The sequence below is a fragment of the Myodes glareolus genome, chromosome 4, assembly GCF_982192425.1.
Source record: "Myodes glareolus chromosome 4, mMyoGla1.1, whole genome shotgun sequence".
In the NCBI taxonomy this organism is placed as follows: Eukaryota; Metazoa; Chordata; class Mammalia; order Rodentia; family Cricetidae; genus Myodes; species Myodes glareolus.
Genome location: NC_142029.1, coordinates 17,272,726 through 17,294,189, shown reverse-complemented (window position 1 = coordinate 17,294,189; position 21,464 = coordinate 17,272,726). Strand labels below are relative to the sequence as shown.

Here is a 21,464-nt window from a genome sequence, read left to right as displayed (position 1 = left end):
GTGGCTCACAACCATCTGGAATGGGGTCTGGTGCCCTCTTCTGGTCTGTAGGCATACACACAGACAGAATATTGTATACTAAATAAATAAATAAATAAATAAATATTTAAATATTTAAAAAAATAAAAATAAAATGTATCAGTTTATAATCAATTCATTTTTATAGGGAAGTTTCCTGTATTCCTAAAACTAACGCTTATCAACTAAAATTAAGAACTTTTTAAAAAGTACTCTTAAAAGCCTCACAAATGAGTTTTAAAATGTATGGTCTAAGATTATTAAAATTAATTTAAATTAAAACTAATTTAAAAAATTAAAGTATCAATGTCATTTGTTCATTTATGTAAATTGTTTTTGTTCACAGGAAGGAAGTGCTTATGCACCACTTATACAATTTTGATGTGTCAATTTACTTAAATGTCTCTACTACTCTTTTTCTAAGATTTATTCTTACTATTTTTATGGGGTATATGCCCACAGAAGCCAAAGATTTTTGTATCCTCTAGACTATGAGTCAGAAGCAGTTGTGAGATACCAGCATCCTCTGAAGAGCACTATGCATCCTTTTTCTTCTTTTTCATTCTCTCCCCCACCCCGCCCCCAGACAGGGTTTCTCCATGTAGCCCTAGCTGTTCTGGAACTTGCTCTGTAGACCCGGTTGGCCTCAAACTCACTAAGATCCACCTGCCTCTGCCTCCTTTGATCTGCTGGGATTAAAGGCATGCGCCACCACTGCCAGGAGCAGTATGTATTCTTAACTGCTGAGTCATTTCTATAGTCCCTCTTCTACAATTCTTTCCAGCAGCTTCTATTGCTCCAAATGTTCCTCAAATGAAGATCCATCCATTCCTTATTCATACATTCAACTTTTTTCCTTGTCCTACTGTAACCTTCTGGCTTTCCCTCTGTTTCAAAACCTCATTCATTATATTTGATCCTGTCCAGATTGTGCCCTTGTTATAAACAATAAGCTAAACAGTGAATTAAAAATCAGAAATTATTTCACAAAGCTTTTTTCATTTTCCAAAGTTTCTCTGCATAATTTTATTATCAAACTATTTATTAAAATTTCACTGGACAACTTTCATATGGTATTCAAAATGTTCACTCATTTTTCTATGTTTAATTTTCACAGATAACAACACCCAATCTCCTTTCCAAAGCATAAAAATCTTTACAGTCTAGCACGCAGGATCTGAGTTCAAGGTCAGACTGGGCTGCCCAGTAAGAACCTGTCTCAAAAAACAAAGCAAAATGAGACAAAGGGAAAACAGTTTACCTAGCTCCCAATTCAGAAGAACACTTTAATTAAAAACATCCAAACTCACGGAGCATTTTTGTAAGTCACACCTTTGAAGTTCAGTTAAACTCTTATTTTAAAAATAGAACTGGGAGATGGCTCAGAGGGTAAAAGCATTGCCACAAACCACCAGGACTAACAGCCTGAGTTCACTCCCCAAGATCATCTACAGAGAAGATGACTTGCACAGGCGTACGAAAGAATGAATGCCCACACACATATACATAGAAACACACACACAGGTACATAAGTGTAGAAAGTTTTTTTTTAAATGTTTATTTATTATGTACATTGGGGTTTTGCCTGCATGTATGTCTATGTGAGGATGCCAGATCCCCTGGAACTGGAGTTACAGATTGCTGTGAATTGATTGCTATGTGGGTTCTGTGAATTGAACATTTGGAAGAGGAGCCATGAACCGTCCCAAGAAAGTTTTAAATAACATATAAGATCAGGGGTTTGCCTAGCATGTGTGAAACCCTAAATTTAATCTCATCGCCACTAAAAAAATTTAACAAAATTAAAATGAATGTACAGAAATATTACGTTAGAGCAGTGGTTTTCAACCATCCTGATGCTATGACCCTTTAATACAGCTCCTCACACTGTGGTGACCCCAACCATAAGATTATTTGCCTTGCTACTTCATAACTGTAATTTTGCTGTTGCTATGAATCGTAATGTAAATATCTGATATGCAGGACATCTAATATGCAGCAACCCCTGTGAAAAGGTGTCATTTGATTCCCAAAGGGGTCGCGACCCAAAAGCCACTGTCTTAGAGCCGACAAGAAAATGTTTCACGGCAAAACTATATTGAAAAAAAAGCAAGAAATTTCTTGTAACAGGATAATTTCTCAGGAAAATAAAACTCATGCAAAATAACCTTAATTTTTAGCAAGTAAATTAACTGTGGAGCATATTTATATTTAAGGATTTTTCTTTCATTTTCTGTTAAACTTTGGCATACTCACAGGTTAAGCTGTTTGTCAACACATATACACAAAAATCTGTCTCTCTAATACAGACTCAATAACTACATAAAACAAGCCAAGAAATATGTTCTAATATAGCCACACAGTCTTTCCTCCCAGGCCCCTGACAAATTTGTGTTTGGTATTTCATTCAATCAATGAAAAGATTAAAGATATATGATCTCCTTAGGAAAGACTTTATTCAAAGGCAGGTTCCATATTCTGGTCAAATAAGAGTTGAATTACATTTAAATCTGTTGCTTGACATTTGTCATATTATTTGTGCCATGACTACAACTGATAAGGATTATCTTTCTGCTCTTCATTTTAGTTCACCTAAGAGGGAAGATAGTCAATAGCAAACTGTCAAACAAGTGAAGCAAACAGCACTTGGCAGAGATTCATGAATCACCTAGTGCAGATACTGGCATTGTTATGAGCACAATGTCCACAACTATCAAGAATCACCTAAACAAAATGGGTTTTTCAAATGCAGTTGCTAACAATAAAATTAATTAGATTCTCTATTTGCTCTTACTTAACAGTATTATTTATCTAATCTGATAAATCTCAAGATGAACATATTACATTTTACACTCCATCCACATGCATTCATTCAGCTAACATCTGTAAACCTCTTGAGTGTCTTCGAGGTACTGCATTTTACTTCTCTACAACAATGGTATTCTATGAAAAGGCAACACCTGGCCATTATGAAAATGTGTTTATGTCCTGGGGTCGTGGAAAAATCTCCCAATCAAATGGACTTCCTCACCAGAATTTCAATTGCAGCCACATGGTTGGCACAAATCTCTGTAAGGGACCTACAAATGACCTATTTGTTTATATTCATGATGACAGAAGCTTTAACAAGTGTTTAATAGTCACAAGAAGAAAAACAATCATGCAACTTTTTTATTTGTTTTTTTAAATTTTTTTAATTTTTGGTTTTTCAAGACATCGCTTCTCTGTAGCTTTGGTACCTGTCCTGGAACTCGCTCTGTATATCAGGCTGGCCTCAAACTTACAGAAATCTGCCTGCCTCTGCTTCCCAAGTGCTGGGATTAAAGGCTACCACTGCCCAGTACAATCATACTACTTTTTAAGGATTACAGTAATGGCTAACCGTCACTGAAACTTGAAATATTGCCAAATTGAAATCCAACTAGCCTCATTTAATCCTTACATCATCCCTAAGGGCAAACACTGTAATCCCCATTTCACAGCTCAAACTAATGTTTGCCTTACTCACGTCACTCAGCTATAGAGAATTAGAATTCAAACCCAGTTCTTGGAAATATATAGCTCAATGGCAGTATGCTTGCCAAAGGTTTGAGCCCTAGGACCAACCAAAACTACGTGGGCGCGCATATCAAAATAAAAACAAGCAAACAAACAAACAAAATAAGAGCTGTAAGTGTGTTCAAAGCTTGTGCTGTAGATCACATTATACTGCTTGGTTTAACATTCAATTTTAACCTAACATTTTTAAATATTTAAAATCTATACCTTACAACTGTATTGTTGGTAGGTGATACATACAAAAAAAGGGGGGAAACCTGACAATGTGGTCTTACAAGTCTAGATATTTATATGGAAAATGAAATCTACTTAAATCCCTATGGCAATAATGGGTTAGATTCCTTGTGGAGTTAAAAGAGATGCCGTGGGTCATCTAAATTAAACCAAATTCTTCATTTAGGAATAATGAAAACTGAAGCCTTTTCAAAAAGTTCTACATGCCTAACCTAAACTGCCACATTTTTGACTCAGAAGCAGTGACTCTACCACTGATTTTCCAAATCATTATTTTAAAAAGATAATCTGTACGTCTAACAAATCAGTATTATATGGAACATGGTATCTCTTTCTGAAACACTGTATAAAGAGTAAACCTTTAGGACATGAAATCAGACTATTACAGGACTATTATCAATAGAAGCTTAAATATTATCACTGAGACACAGTGCAGAAAGCTTTAAAATGTCATCCTTAACCATATCAACTCAAAAGTAACCATTTCTTTCTTGAATTAAATTTACATTCATTAGGATCAACTACTGGCTCATCCTCACTTTACTAGTCTTGTCACATGACTAAATCCAAGCTCATTTCAAGGGAAAGCTGTACTATGCTGCATTTAGAACATGTTACCACTGAGAGCAGCCAGATGTCTTTTAGGCCTATCCAAAAAACCTTGCCTTAGTTGCTAAGAAACTACAATTTACCGTATTATAAATCATCAGTAACAATTTATGCCAGCAGAGATTAAACATCTCCGATCAAGAATCTCTCACCTATAGGTGCTAGCCCACACATAACTGAAATCAGAATTTAACTCACACTGTTATTACATAGATGACTGACAGAGCAAGCAATCGGGCTAACTCTACCATTTCCCTTCAGACCTTTCCACTTAAGGAGGAAGGGGTGGGGGCACCCACATCCTTAGGATGTTCAGTTTAAGAGACAGAAAGATGTTTCCTTTCTGACCCATGCAGAAACAAAGCCATAGCGCATAAAATTCCCTCAGTAGAATTTGATACTTAAAGTGATTTTTTTTTTCAATACTGTGATATATTTTCACAGTAACCTCTAGCATTTTCAGGTCGGTTTCTCTTCAGAACACTCAACTCCAATGACTCTTGAGTGATTTTATTATAATGAAAGCCATTTTAAGGTCAAACAAGAGCAATTTTAATTGTTTTAGCCTAACAACAAAGAATACTGAGATTAAAACGAATTTATGGGTCCCTGTCCCTAATCTACGTCTTAAAATTTTTTCATATAAAAAAAACTTTAAATCTCATAATAGTTGTTTCCACAATAGCTGAAATAGGTTCATTATCCTTTTAAGTTTGTTTCTGAAAGATCAGTTCGGCAACGGAGCTGTGACAATGCTGTCAATCAGAATCTGTAGTATTTAGTTCCACCGTGTCTATTTTCTTTCACCCTCTTCTCTAAAAAGCTTCAATTCAAAACTCCATTCTCACTTCCACTGTACTATGAACACATCCCAAAGGCCACATCCATGTCCCTCAGAAATAACATTTATTCATAGTCTTGAAACTTTCAGATCTCAAAAGCCCACTTAACTCCATTTCGCTGTCATCGCTCAACTGCCCTCAATCCCACCACTGCGGATGAGACTGTGCCCCGGCCCTCCCTAATGGCCGAACCAACACCATACAGCATTTGCCACAACTCATCCCCTTCCAAGGTATCTACCACGCTGCAAAGCAACATTACACCCCCGACTTCCTGCATTTTACTCCCTTCCCTAATTTTTCGTTTTCCCCCACACCCACCTCTATATACCCGGGCACCCTTTACTTCTCTGATGTTTCCTCTACTTCAGTTTTAATGCTTTCCCCCATCCTCTGATCATTTTCCTCTCCTTATTTAGAAACTCCCTTTTGCTTTCCCAACCGCTACCCTAGAATGCCCAGCACTCCACCCTCTTTGGCAAAACCCAGCCCTCTTCCCCCAGCTCGTTTGGAGACACTGCTGCTTCTCTTTTCCAGGTCCCCCACTGCAGTCAACCCACTCCATCATCTTTCCGCCCACCTTCCCTCTACCCCCAAATCCAAGATTCCCCTAATCCCTTATAACCCTTCTCCTTAGAGACTCAAGCAGTCGGCTCCCGCTAGGTTTTCTTCAGGATCCTTCTCACCCCAGCTTCCCCCGCCTCCCATTTTTCAGGATGTCACTAGGGTTCCGGATCCCCAGTAGAATCCCGGGTGTCAGCGCCCGCGGAGCCCCGTTCTCTCGCCGCCAACACCCCTCCGCCGGCTCAAACTCTAACGCCTGTCTCCCGCTGTCTTCTCCAGAGCCGCCCCCGCTACTCCAGCTCCTGGTGAGCGCAGAGCCCCACGCCGCGGACCTGTCTCCAGCGCCCCGGGCTCGCACCGCACCACAAGCGACGCCTTCACTCTCGACGAAGCGCCTCCTCGCCTCAGCCCGGGGGCCCGCTCTGGCTCCGGCAGCCCCCTCAGGCCTGGGCCCGGCCCCTCTGATTGCTGGAGCCCGGCGCCCCCGCCCGGCCCGCCCCCGGCCCCTCGGCTTACCGTTCTGAGCAGCGCCTGGCCCTGGGAGGAGCGAGCCAGAGACCAGCAAGAGCGAGAGGGCCAGGGCGCTGGGGAGCGAAGAGCCCGACATCCTCCCTAGTCGGAGAGCGCGCAGCGAATGGGCCGGGGCCGGGGCCGGGGAAGGGAGGGGAGGGAGGGAGGGGGCGGGCGAGCGCGCGAGGGAGTGAGCGAGGGAGGCTGCCGCGGCCGAGCTCCGTCCTTCCCCGTCCTCCTCCTACCGCCGCAGCGCCTAAGCCTCGCGAGACCTCCACTGGCGGCCGTGGGCGGTCCAGGAGCTCCTGCGGCAAGGCTCGCGAGAAGAGGCCCTCGCCCGAAGTCCCCGCCCCTGCGGAGGCTGATTGGCCTAGCGCAAGGGAGGTCACGTGCAAAGGGCGCTTCTGGCCACGTGATGGGGCGAGGCGGGGACTCCACCCGCCCGCTCTCCTACGGGGGAGGACGGAGGAGAGCACGGGAGAGTACAGTTTTCCCTTCGGTGGAATCCTAGTGCCCATAAATGAGAGGAAGCATTGAGAAAACAAAATCTGTCCTCCACCCATCCTGCCTTTCTTGCGTTACCGCTCTAAGCTTCAGAAATGGATACACCAGACCCTGCTTTTAAGCTTCCTGTCATTGTCCCTTATGAAAAACCTGCTGTTCTTCCTTCTGGACTCTGACCAGAGACCGCTAGAGGTGTCTGGCCACAACCTCTCTGCCTCCTGTTTTTTTCCCTCCCAGACAGTGTTACACGCTTGCTGTGCCTTCCTGCGCGGACATCTGTTCCCTCTGCCTTTAAGTGTCCTCCTTTTCCTCCCTACCTATGCCCTCCCCCACCCCTTTGGCCTTATTTTAGCTTCACAGGCTCTGAGGGCCCAAAGTTAACTAGTCTAATTGTAGGGCCATAAATACAATTCTACAAGGAAGTCGTCATGTGTCAAGTGATAGCAGAATCTTTGGTAGAGAAACCTGTAATAGTTTACACTCAGTTCACAGTTTAGCCTAATCTATCAGAGATTAGAAAGAGTCTAATGACCCATAGGAAAGGGGTCAGAAAAAAAGAGTTTAGCCATGTTGCATGAAAATTAGAGAAATGTCTCCTTTGGGAAAAGAAGATATTGGGGAGATGCCATAGTCGGTAAAAATGCTTGCAGCACAAGGATGGAGACCTGAATTCCCCAGCATAAAAGGAAAAGATGGCCACAGGGCCACGGCAGGAGAGGTGGAGAACTGGAGGACCTGGCTGAACTCCTCCAGCTTCAGTGAGAGAGAGAGAGAGAGAGAGAGAGAGAGAGAGAGAGAGAGAGAGAGAGAGAGAGAGAGACCCTGCCTCAGAAACTGAAGTGGAGGATAATTAAGGCAGATACCCAAAAGAGGCCTGGCCTCCAAGTGTGGGCAGGCTTGCTCACACACAAGCACACACAAGCATAGGTTTGGGGGAGCTGGCTTGCTAATTTTTTTTTTCTGTACCACCCTCAGCACTTGTGGTTAGCAAAGGAGTGAGTCACAACAGGCGTCCTTGGGCGTGTCTGTGACTTAAACATGAGAACCGGTGAGCTGGTCTGCTGACCTGTCTTTAAACCCTTTGAACAGAGAATCTGGAGGAAGGAGACCCTCACAATCCCTCCAGCTTTCCCAGGAACTAGACAACTAATGACTGCAGACTGAGCCTTCCAGCAAGGGCTAAAGGGCTAGTGCTACAACTGCAGTATGCTCACAGAGGAAAAGCAGTTCAAAACCTCATGGGGGGGGGGGGGGGTGCACGCGCGCAATAAAAGAGCTGGCAGGTATTTTCGTCTGAACAAAGGCCATTCTGCTGACATCCTGTAAGGACAATTATCCAGGCTGTCTCTAGTGAAGCCAAGATTCTCAGCTGATGGAAGCTTTGGTTGAATGCAACCACTCTGCCTCCTAGAAACCATAACAAACATACCTATTTTATCCTTGCAATGAGAAATCCTTACAGAAATTATCATTTGTAGAAGGGGAAACTGAGACTAAGAGATGGCATGGTTTGCTCAAGATCTCCAAGCGTAAGTGTTGATGCCAGGCAGTCTATTTTCACTGGCAGGCTTATTTTAGAAACACATCTCCTTGCCCTCTTGAAGTCGGGAGTGGCATGTGATTGGCTCAGCCAATGAAATTTGAGAAGTGGCATGCTTCATTTTCCAATTGAAGCATCATTTCCAGGGTTTTAAACTCCTTTGCCTCGGTAATAATGAGTAATGATTGTGATAGTGAAAATGCATGTCAACAGGAAATGTGTATCCACTTAGATCCTTGAGTTAACACAATAAGCTGAACCCTCATGTTCACCCACACAGAGCAGATAACATCTCTTGAGTTAACTATTGAGATTCAAGGATGTTTGTTCTTTTCAACCTTAATTTTTTTTTTATTTTACCTATATGAATGCTTTGCTTGCCATGTATGTGTGTGTACCATGCAGTACCTGTGGGGGCCACAAGGGAGCGTTGGAACCCCTGGAACTGGAGTTACAAATGGTTGTAAGCGTCCATATGAGAGCCTAGAACTGAACCTGGGTCCTTTGCAAGAGCAGTAAGTGTTTTTAACCACTGAGCTGCCTCTCCAGCCCTCAGGGTTGCTCTTACTGTATCACTGGGATCTATGAGTTAGGCATCTTTGCCCAAGTGGCCTAATAATTTCTCTTGACATTATCTGTCAAATAGAGACAATGATCACTGCAACCTCAAAAGACTGTGATAAGAAAAACTGGGTAAGTTTATGTGCAATGTTTTGAGCCATTTCTGGCGCATGGCAAGATTCCAATGTTGATCATGACACCACTACAGCTCAGACTCCAGCCTACAGTTTCCCTCCCCACTGCTGCGATATCATGACTACAAAAAGTGAATCAGGAACCTCCTAACTATGAGTGCTACCAATCAGCTCTCAAAAACACTGCGTTATAAAGAACCCTTTTATCTAGAAGAAAATGTCAGCAAGTCCCACATGACAACAGCAGTATTATCGGTTTCCTTTTGTTGTTAAAATGCATAGCTAAAATCTTCTATTGATTCGGTAGCGTTGTTAAAGGAATTTAGAAATGTAGGGGTTTTGTTGTTGTGTATGACTTACAAACTAGCCAAAACCAGACATAGTATCTCATACCAATACTTGGGAGACTGAGGCAGAAAGATCACTGCAAGTTCAAGGTCAGGCTAGGCTACAGAGAGTGAAACCCTGTCTAAAAACAAAACCAATAATTATTTATTCACACTAAGAAAACTCCAACTGCAGGTGTGTCCAAGGATTTTTAAATTCTTTGTAATGTATAGGATAGAAGAGCTAGCCTATAGAGGCCTTCCGCCTCCAGGACCTCCCTTGGAGGTCTTCGTTCCAGTGTTGGTAGCGCCCCCTTGTGGGAAAGCCTGTAATTTCCGCCTAGGCTTCCCTTGGTTTGGTTTGACTGATTTTGCCTTAGGAAGGTTGGTGAAAAGGATGCGGAAGTAGAGTTCCTAGAGATGACCTTGAACTTCCTAATGGTTTCTCTCTTCATCCTGCACAGATCTTTTTCTGTTCATATATACTGTCCCACTCATCTTGATTGCTGTCATCTGACCTTCCAATCAATATAATCTTTTCCTTGCCCTTTCCAGCTCCTCACACTGTCTCTGAACTCCAAATATGAATTCAACGATTGTGTGGACAACCTCTTCAGTACTTTGGCATCTCCGTTCTTTTACCTTTTCATTTCCAACAACCTTCTTACTGGAACCAACCAAGGTTCCACTTGACACTTTAATCATCCCCTTCAAAGGAGATATAGTGCTCTACTCTGCAAAAGGGCACCTACACTTTCATTTCCTTGCGCTGGTACCCCATTTGCTAGAATTCTTCAACCTCACCAAGACTGCTGACCCACAGATCCCACCAAGTTCTCTTCCTTCCATTCTACTTTTCCCTCTTGGTCAAGTTTGGATGAAGTGAGTCCTTGGTTCATCACTATGATCATTCACACCCCCCTCTCAGTCTCCAGCAACTTCCTGAGACAACCACAACCTGACTGAGAACTAATGGCTGAAAGGGACTTTCATGCCTGCACCTCAGTGTGAGTTCATTTCCTTTAATTAAAGAAACCAATTTTATTTATTTAATTGTATTTTATGTGTATGAATGTGCACCATGTGCATGCAGTGCCCATCGAAGCCAGAAGAGGGTGACAGATCCTCTGGAACCCCGCCATTGTTAGCCAACATGTCACTGTTGATAACCAAACTCAGATCTGTAGCAAGAGCAACAGTGCCCTTAATGGGTGAGTCATTTCTCCAGACCCTGAATATCTTCATTTTCTATGCACAATCTCACACCTCCAAAGGTCACTCATCCTTGTCCAGCAAGCCTATTCTATATGTGGTGGCCTGAATTTGCATCTACAGTGGTCACATACAAGGAATGCTTTGTTTTCTACCCCATCCCAAGTCAGATTTCATCAGTTCCAAGTATTCATTTGCTGAGAAGATCACAGATTCTATTTCGGTCACTTTCTCCCTGTTTCCAGAGCAATAGGAAATTCCTGAGTTTCTCTTTGATTGATTGTTTCATTGGTTTGCAGTTGTCAATTGGTTTTTTTGTTCATGTGTTTGTTTGGCATGGTTTATTTTGTTTTGGGTGGTAGTTTAAGATTCAGTCTTACACCAGGCAGTGGTGGCACATGCCTTTAATCCCAGCATTCAGGAGGCAGAGGTAGGCAGCTCTCTGTAAATTCAAGACCGGCCTGATCTACAAATGAAGTCCAAGACAGCCAAAGTCATTACACTGAGAGAAGCCATGTCTCAAAAAGAAAGAAAGAAAGAAAGAAAGAAAGAAAGAAAGAAAGAAAGAAAAAGAAAAGAAATCAGTCTTGCTCTGTAGGACATTTACCTTTTCATTTTTTTCATTCTATGTAAATAGATATTTTGCAGACATTTATGTCTGTGCACCATGTGCATGCAGTGTCCACAATGACCAGAAGAGGGCATCAGATTTCCTAGGACTGAAGTTACAGATGGTTGTGAACTGCCTTGTGGGTGCTGGGAATCAAGCTGGGGTCCTGTGAAAGAGCAGCATTGCTATTAACAAGGGAGTCACCTCTACAGCCCAGACATTTACGTTTTTGTTGTTAACTTTGGTTACGGCTGATGTGTGCACGGCCAGATGCACACAGTCTCCTGCAGGCCAGTGTTCAGTGTTAACCACCCCACACCCCTCTCCCTGTCAGTTCTTTGTCATTGCTTTGCTTCTTCCCACATTGAAGCCTCGCTATATTCGGGGTGGGGAAGGCATGCTTGAAAGTCACACCAGTCTATCTTCTGTACCTGATCTATTTCTTGTCCTTTAGGTATCATTCCTTCTACTATGAAAATGAGCACCTAAAGGAGGCAATGTATCGTGTGCATTCATTTGGTCATTTTAAAACCTGGCAATGCCAAGTGTTTTGGAGTTGTGCAGAAACTAGAACACATATACACATAGTACGCCTGCCCTAGCAGAACTACATTGGAGACATTTGAGACTATCCATATCTGTATTTCCATCTATTGATAGATAGATAGATAGATAGATATCTGTATTTCTATCTATTGATAGATAGATCGATAGACAGACAGACATTGGAGACATTTGAGACTATCTATATCTGTATTTCTATCTATTGATCGATCGATCGATAGACAGACAGACAGATAGACAGACAGACAGACAGATAGACAGACAGGCCCGATTTTAAAATGAAAGTGAAATAATCTCATAGCCAGAGAAGCCTTTTCTAGCTGCTCTGGCTCAGCTAAGCCTCCCCGATGTACATACTCATTGTTCCCCCTATCTCGTTGCAGCTGGGATCTGCTATTTATTCATGAAGCAATTTCACTTGCATATGATTTCTCTAAACTTCCGTAAGGATGGACTCTTGACCCAGTCCTAATAAAGTACCTGGCATGAGGGAGTATTGTCTAAGATACTTTTCCTGGGGAGAGCAACACACACATGCCTACTCGTGCCCTGAGAGGCTGGGGAAATGGCTTTATGCTGGAATGCACAAGGCCCTAGGTTCAACCCCCCCCCCAGCACAACAAAACTAATAGTATAAGCAAAATTAAGCTCTGAGAAGTTTGCTTCCCACCATTTGTCCTGGCAGGCTTCTTATGTCCGAATTGCTAGTGTCTGTGGTCACCAGTGTAGATAGTCTATATTTTTCTGACACTTAGATCATCTCAATGTTATTGCTGCTGTGATGGTGGACAGCAAATAGCTGAGAGTGACCAGCATGGCCCTGTCTTGTCTTGTTGTCTTCTGAGTAGACTTGTAGCCTAACATGCATTTTCTGCTCTTCATAGCAAGTTGCGGTCTGGAGTTCATTGACTTGTCTTCCTGTCTCAGGTAAGGGAAGACCTCAGCCTAGAACATATAGAGGACAGTTTGGGAGGTTTAGTAGCCACAGTTCCAAGTACCAACTGCCTCACTCTTCCCACTGCCTGAACCTCTCCCAGCAAAACACGACCATCAACCTTCAGTGCGCTCTCTCAGACAGCCTGATGGTGGGCTTCTCCACTGCATTCTCTTCTAGTAATAGCATTTTTGCTTCACTGTCTCTTGCAGATTTGGTCTCCAGAAATTGAGAGAAGAGATATTTATCCCTTGGGTTAAAATAAAAAGGGGCATGTGTCCTCCTCCCCTAAGGCCATAGTATAGGGTCTGCTGTCTCTATAGGGAAAGGAAATGAAGCACAGATGGAGGGAGGGAGGGATGGTTCTGCCTCCGTAAACTGTTAATAATTGGGTTACCAGCCCTCCATGTTCCTCCCTTTTCTCTGTACCATTGAAAACCAGTACCAAGCCAGGAATGATACAGGTCGGCTTCACACATTCCCACTTCCCATCTAGAATGTCAAGCTTATTCTAACAACCTCTTATCTGTTGTACCTTCCTACAATTGAGAAAGCATTTCCAAGCAGGATGTAGTGGTACACACCTTTAATCCTAGCACACAGGGGGCAGAGGCAGGTGGATTTCCATGAGTTCAAGGCAAGCCTGATCTACAAAGGGACTCCCAGGACAGTCAGGGCTATTACACAGAGACCCTGTCTGAGAAAGCCAAAAAACAAACAAAAAAACAAGCAAACAAAGCATTCCCATATTATTCATGTGATTATCACTATGACCATTTTCATAAGACAACCAGGGCATAGAAAGGAGAATAACAGAGCTGAAGAGACAGTTCAGAAATTAAGAGCACTGACTGCTCTTTCAGAGGTCTTGAGTTCAATTCCTAGCAACCACATGGTGTTTCACAACCATCTGTAATGAGATCTGGCGCCCTCTGCTGGCCTGCAGGCACATGGCGGCATGGAAGCAGAACACTGTATATGATAAATAAATATTTTTAAAAAGGGTAAACATAAAAAACTTTTTAAACAAAAAAGCTGGGCGGTAGTGGTGCATGCCTTTAATCCCAGCACTCAGAAGGTAGAGGCAGGCGGATCTCTGTGTGTTCAAGGCCAGCCTGGTCTACAGAGCAAGTTCCAGAACAAGGCATCAAAGTTACACAGGAAGCCTGTCATGAAAAACCAAAAAAGAAAAAAAGAAAAAAGAAAAAAGAAAGAAAGAAAGGAGAATAACTTCTCAGCTTCCACCTGACAGGCAACCAAGGCAGAATTTGAATCAAAGTCCTTTTGAACCCAGAGGGAATACACTGAGGATGACTGAGACACCACCTAGAACATTGGTTCTCAACCTTCCTAATGATGTGCCCCTTTAATACAGCTCTGTATGTTGTGGTGACCCCAACCACCACATTACTTTCCTTGCTACTTCATAACTGTGTTTTTGCAGCTGTTATGAATTGTAATGTAAATCTCTGTGTTTTCTGATGGTCTTAGGCGACCCGTCCAAAGGGGTCATGACCGACAGGTTGAGAACCACTGATGTAGAAGAAGACAGTCTCTTGCAATGAATGGCCCTCTCCATGTAGCGTGAATTTTGTCTGAGTAAAGTAACCTCCTTGGGCAACCTCTTTATTCAGGATCTGTTAAAGTTAGAATAGTGTTTACTCACTTGACAGCAGCATGGGATGGTTATCATTTCTTTTTTTTTTTTAAATATTTATTTATTTATTATGTATACAATATTCTGTCTGTGTGTATGCCCACAGGCCAGAAGAGGGCACCAGACCCCATTACAGATGGAAGTGAGCCACCATGTGGTTGCTGGGAATTGAACTCAGGACCTTTGGAAGAGCAAGCAATGCTCTTAACCTCTGAGCCACCTCTCCAGCCCTGGTTATCATTTCTTTAAGGAGAACTTTGGGTACCTGATGATGAATGTAGGGATGAGGCAGAGAAACCTAACAGCTGGGGGAGGCTCTCTATGGTTGGGGTTGGATCTTAGGGGTTAATCCTTGCTGAAATTTGGATATAATTGAATGAAAGACATAAGAATATTCCTGTAGAAATCAAAATACCCCTTTGAGCCGGGTGGTGGTGGCGCACGCCTTTAATTCCAGCACTCGGGAGGCAGAGGCAGGCCAATCTCTATGAGTTCAAGGCCAGCCTGGTCTACAGAGCTAGTCCCAGGACAGGCTCCATAGCTACTGAGAAATCCAACCTCAAAAAAAAAATATCCCCTTTTAAAAGGTTGCGTTGGATAACATCCAGTCGTCTGCTTGCCACACTAGCTTGGGAACAGTTTGCTGCTGATGTGTCATGTGTTTGTACAGTCAGAGGCACCAGCAGTAAGTGACAACCCTAACCTTCCCATTAGGAAGTTACTACATTACCAAGTTACCACGTGCAAACTTAGGGCATGACAGAGAATAAAAACTAAACACTTACAAACCCACTGTAGGTAGCAGGTCTCAAACTTATTCATTTCCTTCCCACAATGGTTTACCAGAAACCTCACTCAAGCCCACAGGGTGAGAACTGAATAAAAGGAAGCTGTGAGAATTACAATAATGAAATGATCCTTTGTGGCTACACATTAGAATCAACTGGGGAGTGCGAATAAAATGCCAGTATTAAAGAGATAGGCACACCAACTTTCAGATCTTAGGCTCAGGATATTACAACTCCATTGTCTGGGCTGGGTCCCAGTTCATGTAGATACACAATGATCCTAAATGGGCTATTGTGCAAATGCTCTGCATTTCAAGACTTGGTGCACCTTAGAGCAACCGGAGAACTATTAAATGGTTTCAAACTTGGGGCGGGGCAATAGCTCAGTGGGTAAGGGTGCTTGCTGTGAAGTGACTGGACACAAGATAAACGCAAAATCTCAGTGCCCTCTTATATGCAAATGACAAATGAACTGAGAAAGAAATCAGGAAAATAGCACCCTTCACAATAATCACAAACTATAAAATACATTGGAGTAACTCTAACCACGCACGTGAAAGACTTGTATGAAAAAAAAGCCTTCAAGTCTTTCAAGAAAGGAGTCAAAGAAAGCATCAGAGGATGTAAAGATCCCCCATGCTCATGGATTAAAAAAAAAAAAGCAATTCTACCAAAAAACAGTCTAGAGGTTTAATGCAATTCCTATCAAAATTCGAACACAATTCTTTTCAGGCCTTGAAAAGGACAATACTCACCTTCATATGGAAAAACAAAAAACCCAGGATAGCTAAAAATAACCCTAAACAATAAAAGGGCTTCCAGAGATATCACCATTCCTGATTTCAAGCTATACTTCAGAGATGTAACAATAAAAACTGCCTGGTATTGATGTAAAAACAGACATATTGATCAATGGAATCAAATCAAAGACCCAGACATAAATTCACAGATCTATTAATGCCCGATAAAGTAGCCAGAAATACACAATGGAAAAAAAGAATGCATCTTCAACAAATGGAGTTGGTCTATTTGGATATTGGCATGTAGAAGAATCTAAATAGATTCATATCTTTCACCCTGCCCAAAACTATAGTGACTCAAAGACTTCAACATAAAACCAGACACACTGAACTTGATAGAAGAGAAAGTGGGGAATAACCTTGCACACACAGGCACAGGAGACAGGTTAGGGAACAGAACACCAGGAGCATAGGCACTAAGATCAACAATCAAGAGGCTGGAGAGATAGCTCAGAGATTGGAAGCACTGACTACTCTTCCAGAGGTCCTGAGTTCAATTCCTAGCAACCACATGGTGGCTTACTGTCATCTGTAGTGAGATCTGCTGCCCTCTTCTGGCCAGCAAGCATACAGAAAGACAGAACACTGTATACATAATAAATAAATAAATCTTAAAAAAAAAAAGATCAACAATCAATAAATTGAACTTCATGAAACTGAAAATCTTCTATAAGACCAAGGATACCATCAATAGGACAAATCAGCAGCATACAGAAAAAGAAAAAGATTCTCATCTACTCTACAACAGATAGAGGGCTAATATCGTGTGTGTGTGTGTGTGTGTGTGTGTGTGTGTGTTGTGGTTGTTAGCTTCATATTTTTGTGGGACTCCTGATAGTGGGAGTGGAGGTATCTTGGACTCTTTTGCCTGCTCTTGAGACCCTTTTCCTCCTACTGGGTTGCCTCTCCCAGTCTTGATATGAGGATGTGTGCCTAGCCTTTCTGTAGTTTACTATGCCATGTTCAGTTAATGTCCCTGGAGGCCTGCTCTTTTCTGAAGGGAAACAGAGAAGGAGTCAATCTGGGGAGAAGGGAGGTAGAAGGGGAGTCTTAGAGGAGTGGAAGGAGGGAAAACTGTGTTCAGGTTGTATTAAAAACAAAACTTTTAAAAATGAATTATACAAACAGTAACAAAGGTGTTTGATGGGGGGCTGGAGAGATGGCTCAGTGGTTAAGAGCACTGACTGCTCTTCCAAAGGTCCTGAGTTCAATTCCCAGCAACCACATGGTGGCTCACAACCATCTGTAATGAGGTCTGGTGCCCTCTTCTGGCCTGTAGACATACACGCAGAAAGAATATTGTATAAATAATAAATAAATAAATATTTTTAAAAAGGTGTTTGATGTACAAATATGAGGATCTGAGTTCTAATCCCCAGCATCTACATAAAAAGTCAGACACTGGATGCTTCTGGTTCCCACCCCAATTCTCCTTCACTGAGCCACAGGGAGGCACCTTCTAGAATACTGTCTTACCTGGATAGTGGATAAAAGCTCTTGCCATACCTAATAACCTGAGCTTGGTCCCCAGAACCCACATGGTGAGAGGAGAAGACCAGCTCCTGCAAGGTGTCCTGCACACACACATTAGGACACATGTGTGCCAGCACACAGGCATGCAGAAGGACACATGTGTGCCAACACACAGGCATGCAAAGCAAATAAAAGTGGGAAATTAGACTGACTAGCCTTTAATGTTTTTCCATTTATTCTGCTCAATACTTCTGGGATCTTTTAATCTGAAAATTAATGTCTAACAATCAAGATGGATCCTAACATTCCATGTTCTTTGTTCTCTTTCTGAAATGTTTGATTTTCTGAATCCATTCTCTATTTTATCTTTTATCTCACAATTACCATCATTTTTACTTTTTTTGATTTATTCTAAAAGATTTCCTTTATCTGCCAATTCTTCTATGACATTTCTAACTTCAGCAGTTATACCTAAAATTCTAAGCAATTTCTTATTCAATAATTGTTCTTTTATCATAGCAATTTCTACCATCCTGTGGGTGAGCTATTGGTATGGGAGAATTGTCTGTATTCTGTCAATCATGTTTTTAAATAAATGCTGATTGGCCAGGCAGAAAGTATAAGTGGGTCAACCAGACATGAAGTAGAGATAGGGCAATGAGAACAGAATTCTAAGAAGGAGGAAGCCCAGTCCTGCCCAGATCATAGAAGAAGCAGGATGTGACCTGCCCTACTGAAAAAGGTACCGAGCCATGTGACTAACATAGATAAGAATAATGGGTTAATATAAGATATAAGAGCTAATACAAAGCCTGAGCTAATGGGCCAATCAGTTTATCATTAATATAGACTCTCTGTGTGATTTTCTTTGGGGCTTATCTGCTGTGCGAACTGGGCAGAACATAAACCCCAACAAGCCGGCCCTCATATTATAAGCTATCACTTTAAAATCGTTCTAGTTAAGATTTTCCATTTTCCATATTCTTTATTTCTCTTGGACCAGAGGTTTTTAAAATATTTCAGTACAATGCTTTTCTTTTACTATCTGCATAGTGGTCTACATTTGCTGTTTCATATTGTTTTAACTAATTAGTTAATTAAAATGATCTTTTCTCATTTTATATACCTATCCCAGTTCCCTCTCCCTCCCCTCCTTCTGCTCCTCCCCACATTCCCCCACTCTACCCCCATCTACTCCTCAGAGAGGATCAGGCTTCCCATGGGAGTCAACAAAGTCAGACACATCAGTTTGAGGCAGGCCAAGGTCCTCCCCCACCCCCCATATTTAGGCCGAGCAAGGTATCCCTCCAAAAGAATGGGTTCCAAAAAGCCAGTGCAAGCAGTAGGGATAAATCCTGGTCCCACTGCCAGGTCGCAAAGACTTGCCCCAGCCACACGTCTGTCACCCACATTGCTGTTTTATATTTATAAAAGAGAAACTATATATATTTGCTTGGGATGATGGTATGCATTCCTTATATGTTCTATGAGTCTGGTCTGTTTTTCTATCTTATGTCACCATAAAGAACATGTTACCCCGAGGTTGTCTGAAGAAGGTTTGTCATTTTTGAAAGAGTGGCACTGGGGGTTCAATGGTAGTGGTGTAAGAAGTGGATCCAGGATCTCAAGAAGATAACTACACAGTCCAAAGTATTTTTGACAAAGAAAAATGTTTTATTTCTGCAGAAAGGTTCTAGCCATACTCAATTGAGTGAGCACACACAGTAGAGGGCCCTCTGGGTTTAAGTCCTAAGGAGAAATGTCCTGTGCCTCCCTGCGTAGTCAGAACTCTCTGCCTTGCATTCTTATGTGATTGACCTAATACACCATTTCATGCATATGCCATTTCCAGGAAGAAATCAAGCAAGCATGTTTTGATTCCAAGAAGAGCTGACCCTGGTAAGATCTGAATTTCTGCAAAGTAACTTCTTCACAAATTTTTGAAGATTTATTTATTTTAATTTTATATGTATGTAGGTGTACCCCATGTGTGCCTGGTGCCTATAGAGGCCAGAAGAGGGCATCTGATCCTCTAAAATTCGAGTTGCAGATAACTGTGAACTGCCATGTGGGTACTGGGAACTGAATCAGGTCCTTGACAAGACCAACAAGGGTTATTAACTTCTGAGCTACCTCTATGGCCTGCTGCAACTGTTTAAAATGGAACTTTGTCTAGTTTAATCCTTTGACAGAAAAGACTATACTCTGCTTACACAGGGAATACCTCCAAAAGGAGAAGGCTTTATCCTTCCCATTGTGATAGATACTATTAATTGTTTGTGGTGGGTTAGCCTGTTGTGGGGCAGGAGAAGTTAACTGATGTGGAAGGACCCAGCCCAGTGTGAGCAGCACCCTAGGCAACATGTCCTGGATTGCACACACGTGGAGTAATCTAGCTGAGAACAAGAAGGCATACATGTATTTATTCTCTCTCTGCTCTTGGATATGATGAGACTAGCTATCTCGAGTTTCTGCCTTGACTTCCTACAATGATGGACAATTATCTGGGATTGTAAGACAGAGAAACCCTTCTTTACATAAGCTGCTTTTTGACTGAATATTGCATCACAGCAACAGAAATGGAACCAGGACATCCACCTAGAAACCTTTATTTCTGAATTCCATCTGTTTGAACTCTGTGTGAGAAGAGGGGGCAAGGGACAGCAGTCACCCTGAGTTGTTTAAGGAAAGATGTTCACTTCACCTCTTCTCTCCTTGTATCTCTCTTTACCCGCAAATGTGCAGGCTACACCAGGAGTGCCGGCTTCCTCTTCAGCTTTCTACATTCATTTCACTCTCGTTCTCTTTGTGGTACAAAGTTCATTCACTGCATTATCACCCTAATGCAGTTTCAGCAGAAAGAAAAGACAAACTTGTGTGCCTTCTTTACCACTTTACCAATTGTTTCTATTTTTTAAAAGATTTCTTTTTAATATTTCATTTTGTTTATTTTACTTTTTGAGACAGGGTGTTACTGTGTAGCTCTGTCTATTCTGGAACTCACTATGAACACCAAGCTGGTCTAGAATTCACAGATCCACCTGCCTCTGCCTCCCAAGTGCTGGCATCAAAAGCATATGCCGCTACTCCCAACTACAGTGTGTATGTGTGTGTGTGTGTGTGTGTGTGTGTGTGTGTGTGTGTGTTTGCACTGAGTGAAGGTTCCTGCAGAGACCAGAAGAGGGTGTAGGATCACCTGGAGCTGGAATTACTGGCAATGGTGAGCCACCCTATGTGGGTGCTGGGAGTAGAACTCAGTTTCTCTGCAGGAGCATCAAGAGTTCTTACTCACTGAACCATCTTTCCAAGCCTCATTTTTTAATATTTTATATGCATCTCTTAAAATGAGAATGCCCTATAGACTTTGTTTTTTTTCTTCTTTTTCCTTTTTTTAAATTTTGTTTTTTGAGACAAGCTTTCTCTGTGTGCAGCCCTGGCTGGTCTGGAACTCATTCTACAGACCAGGATGGCCTTGAACTTACAGAGATCTGCCTGCCTTTGCCTCCCTAGTGCTGGTATGAAAGGCATGTGCACCACTGCCCAGCTCACATTGTTCAATTTTTAAAATAATCACTAAATATAACTTCTGAAATGAAAATAAAAGATTCAATGGGAAAGATTGCCAGGCCAAATTTTGGAGATTTTTAGTTTACTGAGTTTGAGAAGCCAAGAAATAGATATATTTTTAAAACATTTTCTAGGAAAAGGGTGTGGCTTAGTGGTAGATTTACACAAACTTTAAGTTTTATCCCCAGCACCAAAAATTAATCAATTAGTAAGCATATATATAAATGTGGACCCAGAAAAATCAGGCATGTAGTTGAATTATATATAATAGCTTCAAAAAAGATAATCCCTATTATGTATAATAAATATTGTGTATATATATTTGAAGACTATAAATATATTATAGGGATTATCTTTTTTTGAAGCCATGAAAATATTTATAAAATATTGGGGACAGAGAACATACAGTTCTTTTAACTTTTCCTCTCTCCTTCCTCCCTCTATTTCTCTCTTCACTTC

The 21,464-nt window shown here is 41.9% G+C and overlaps 1 protein-coding gene across 1 annotated transcript in view; it reads right to left on the bottom strand.

Annotated features, from left to right (window-relative positions):
• Positions 1-6,548, bottom strand: part of Nptn (neuroplastin) — a 75,046-nt gene extending 68,498 nt beyond the window's left edge. The window contains exon 1 of the mRNA XM_048424225.3: positions 6,342-6,548. Coding sequence (XP_048280182.1) covers positions 6,342-6,432 — 91 coding nt within the window. The 5' untranslated portion in view covers positions 6,433-6,548. The remainder of the gene's footprint in view (positions 1-6,341) is intronic.
• Positions 6,549-21,464: the final 14,916 nt, after the last annotated feature.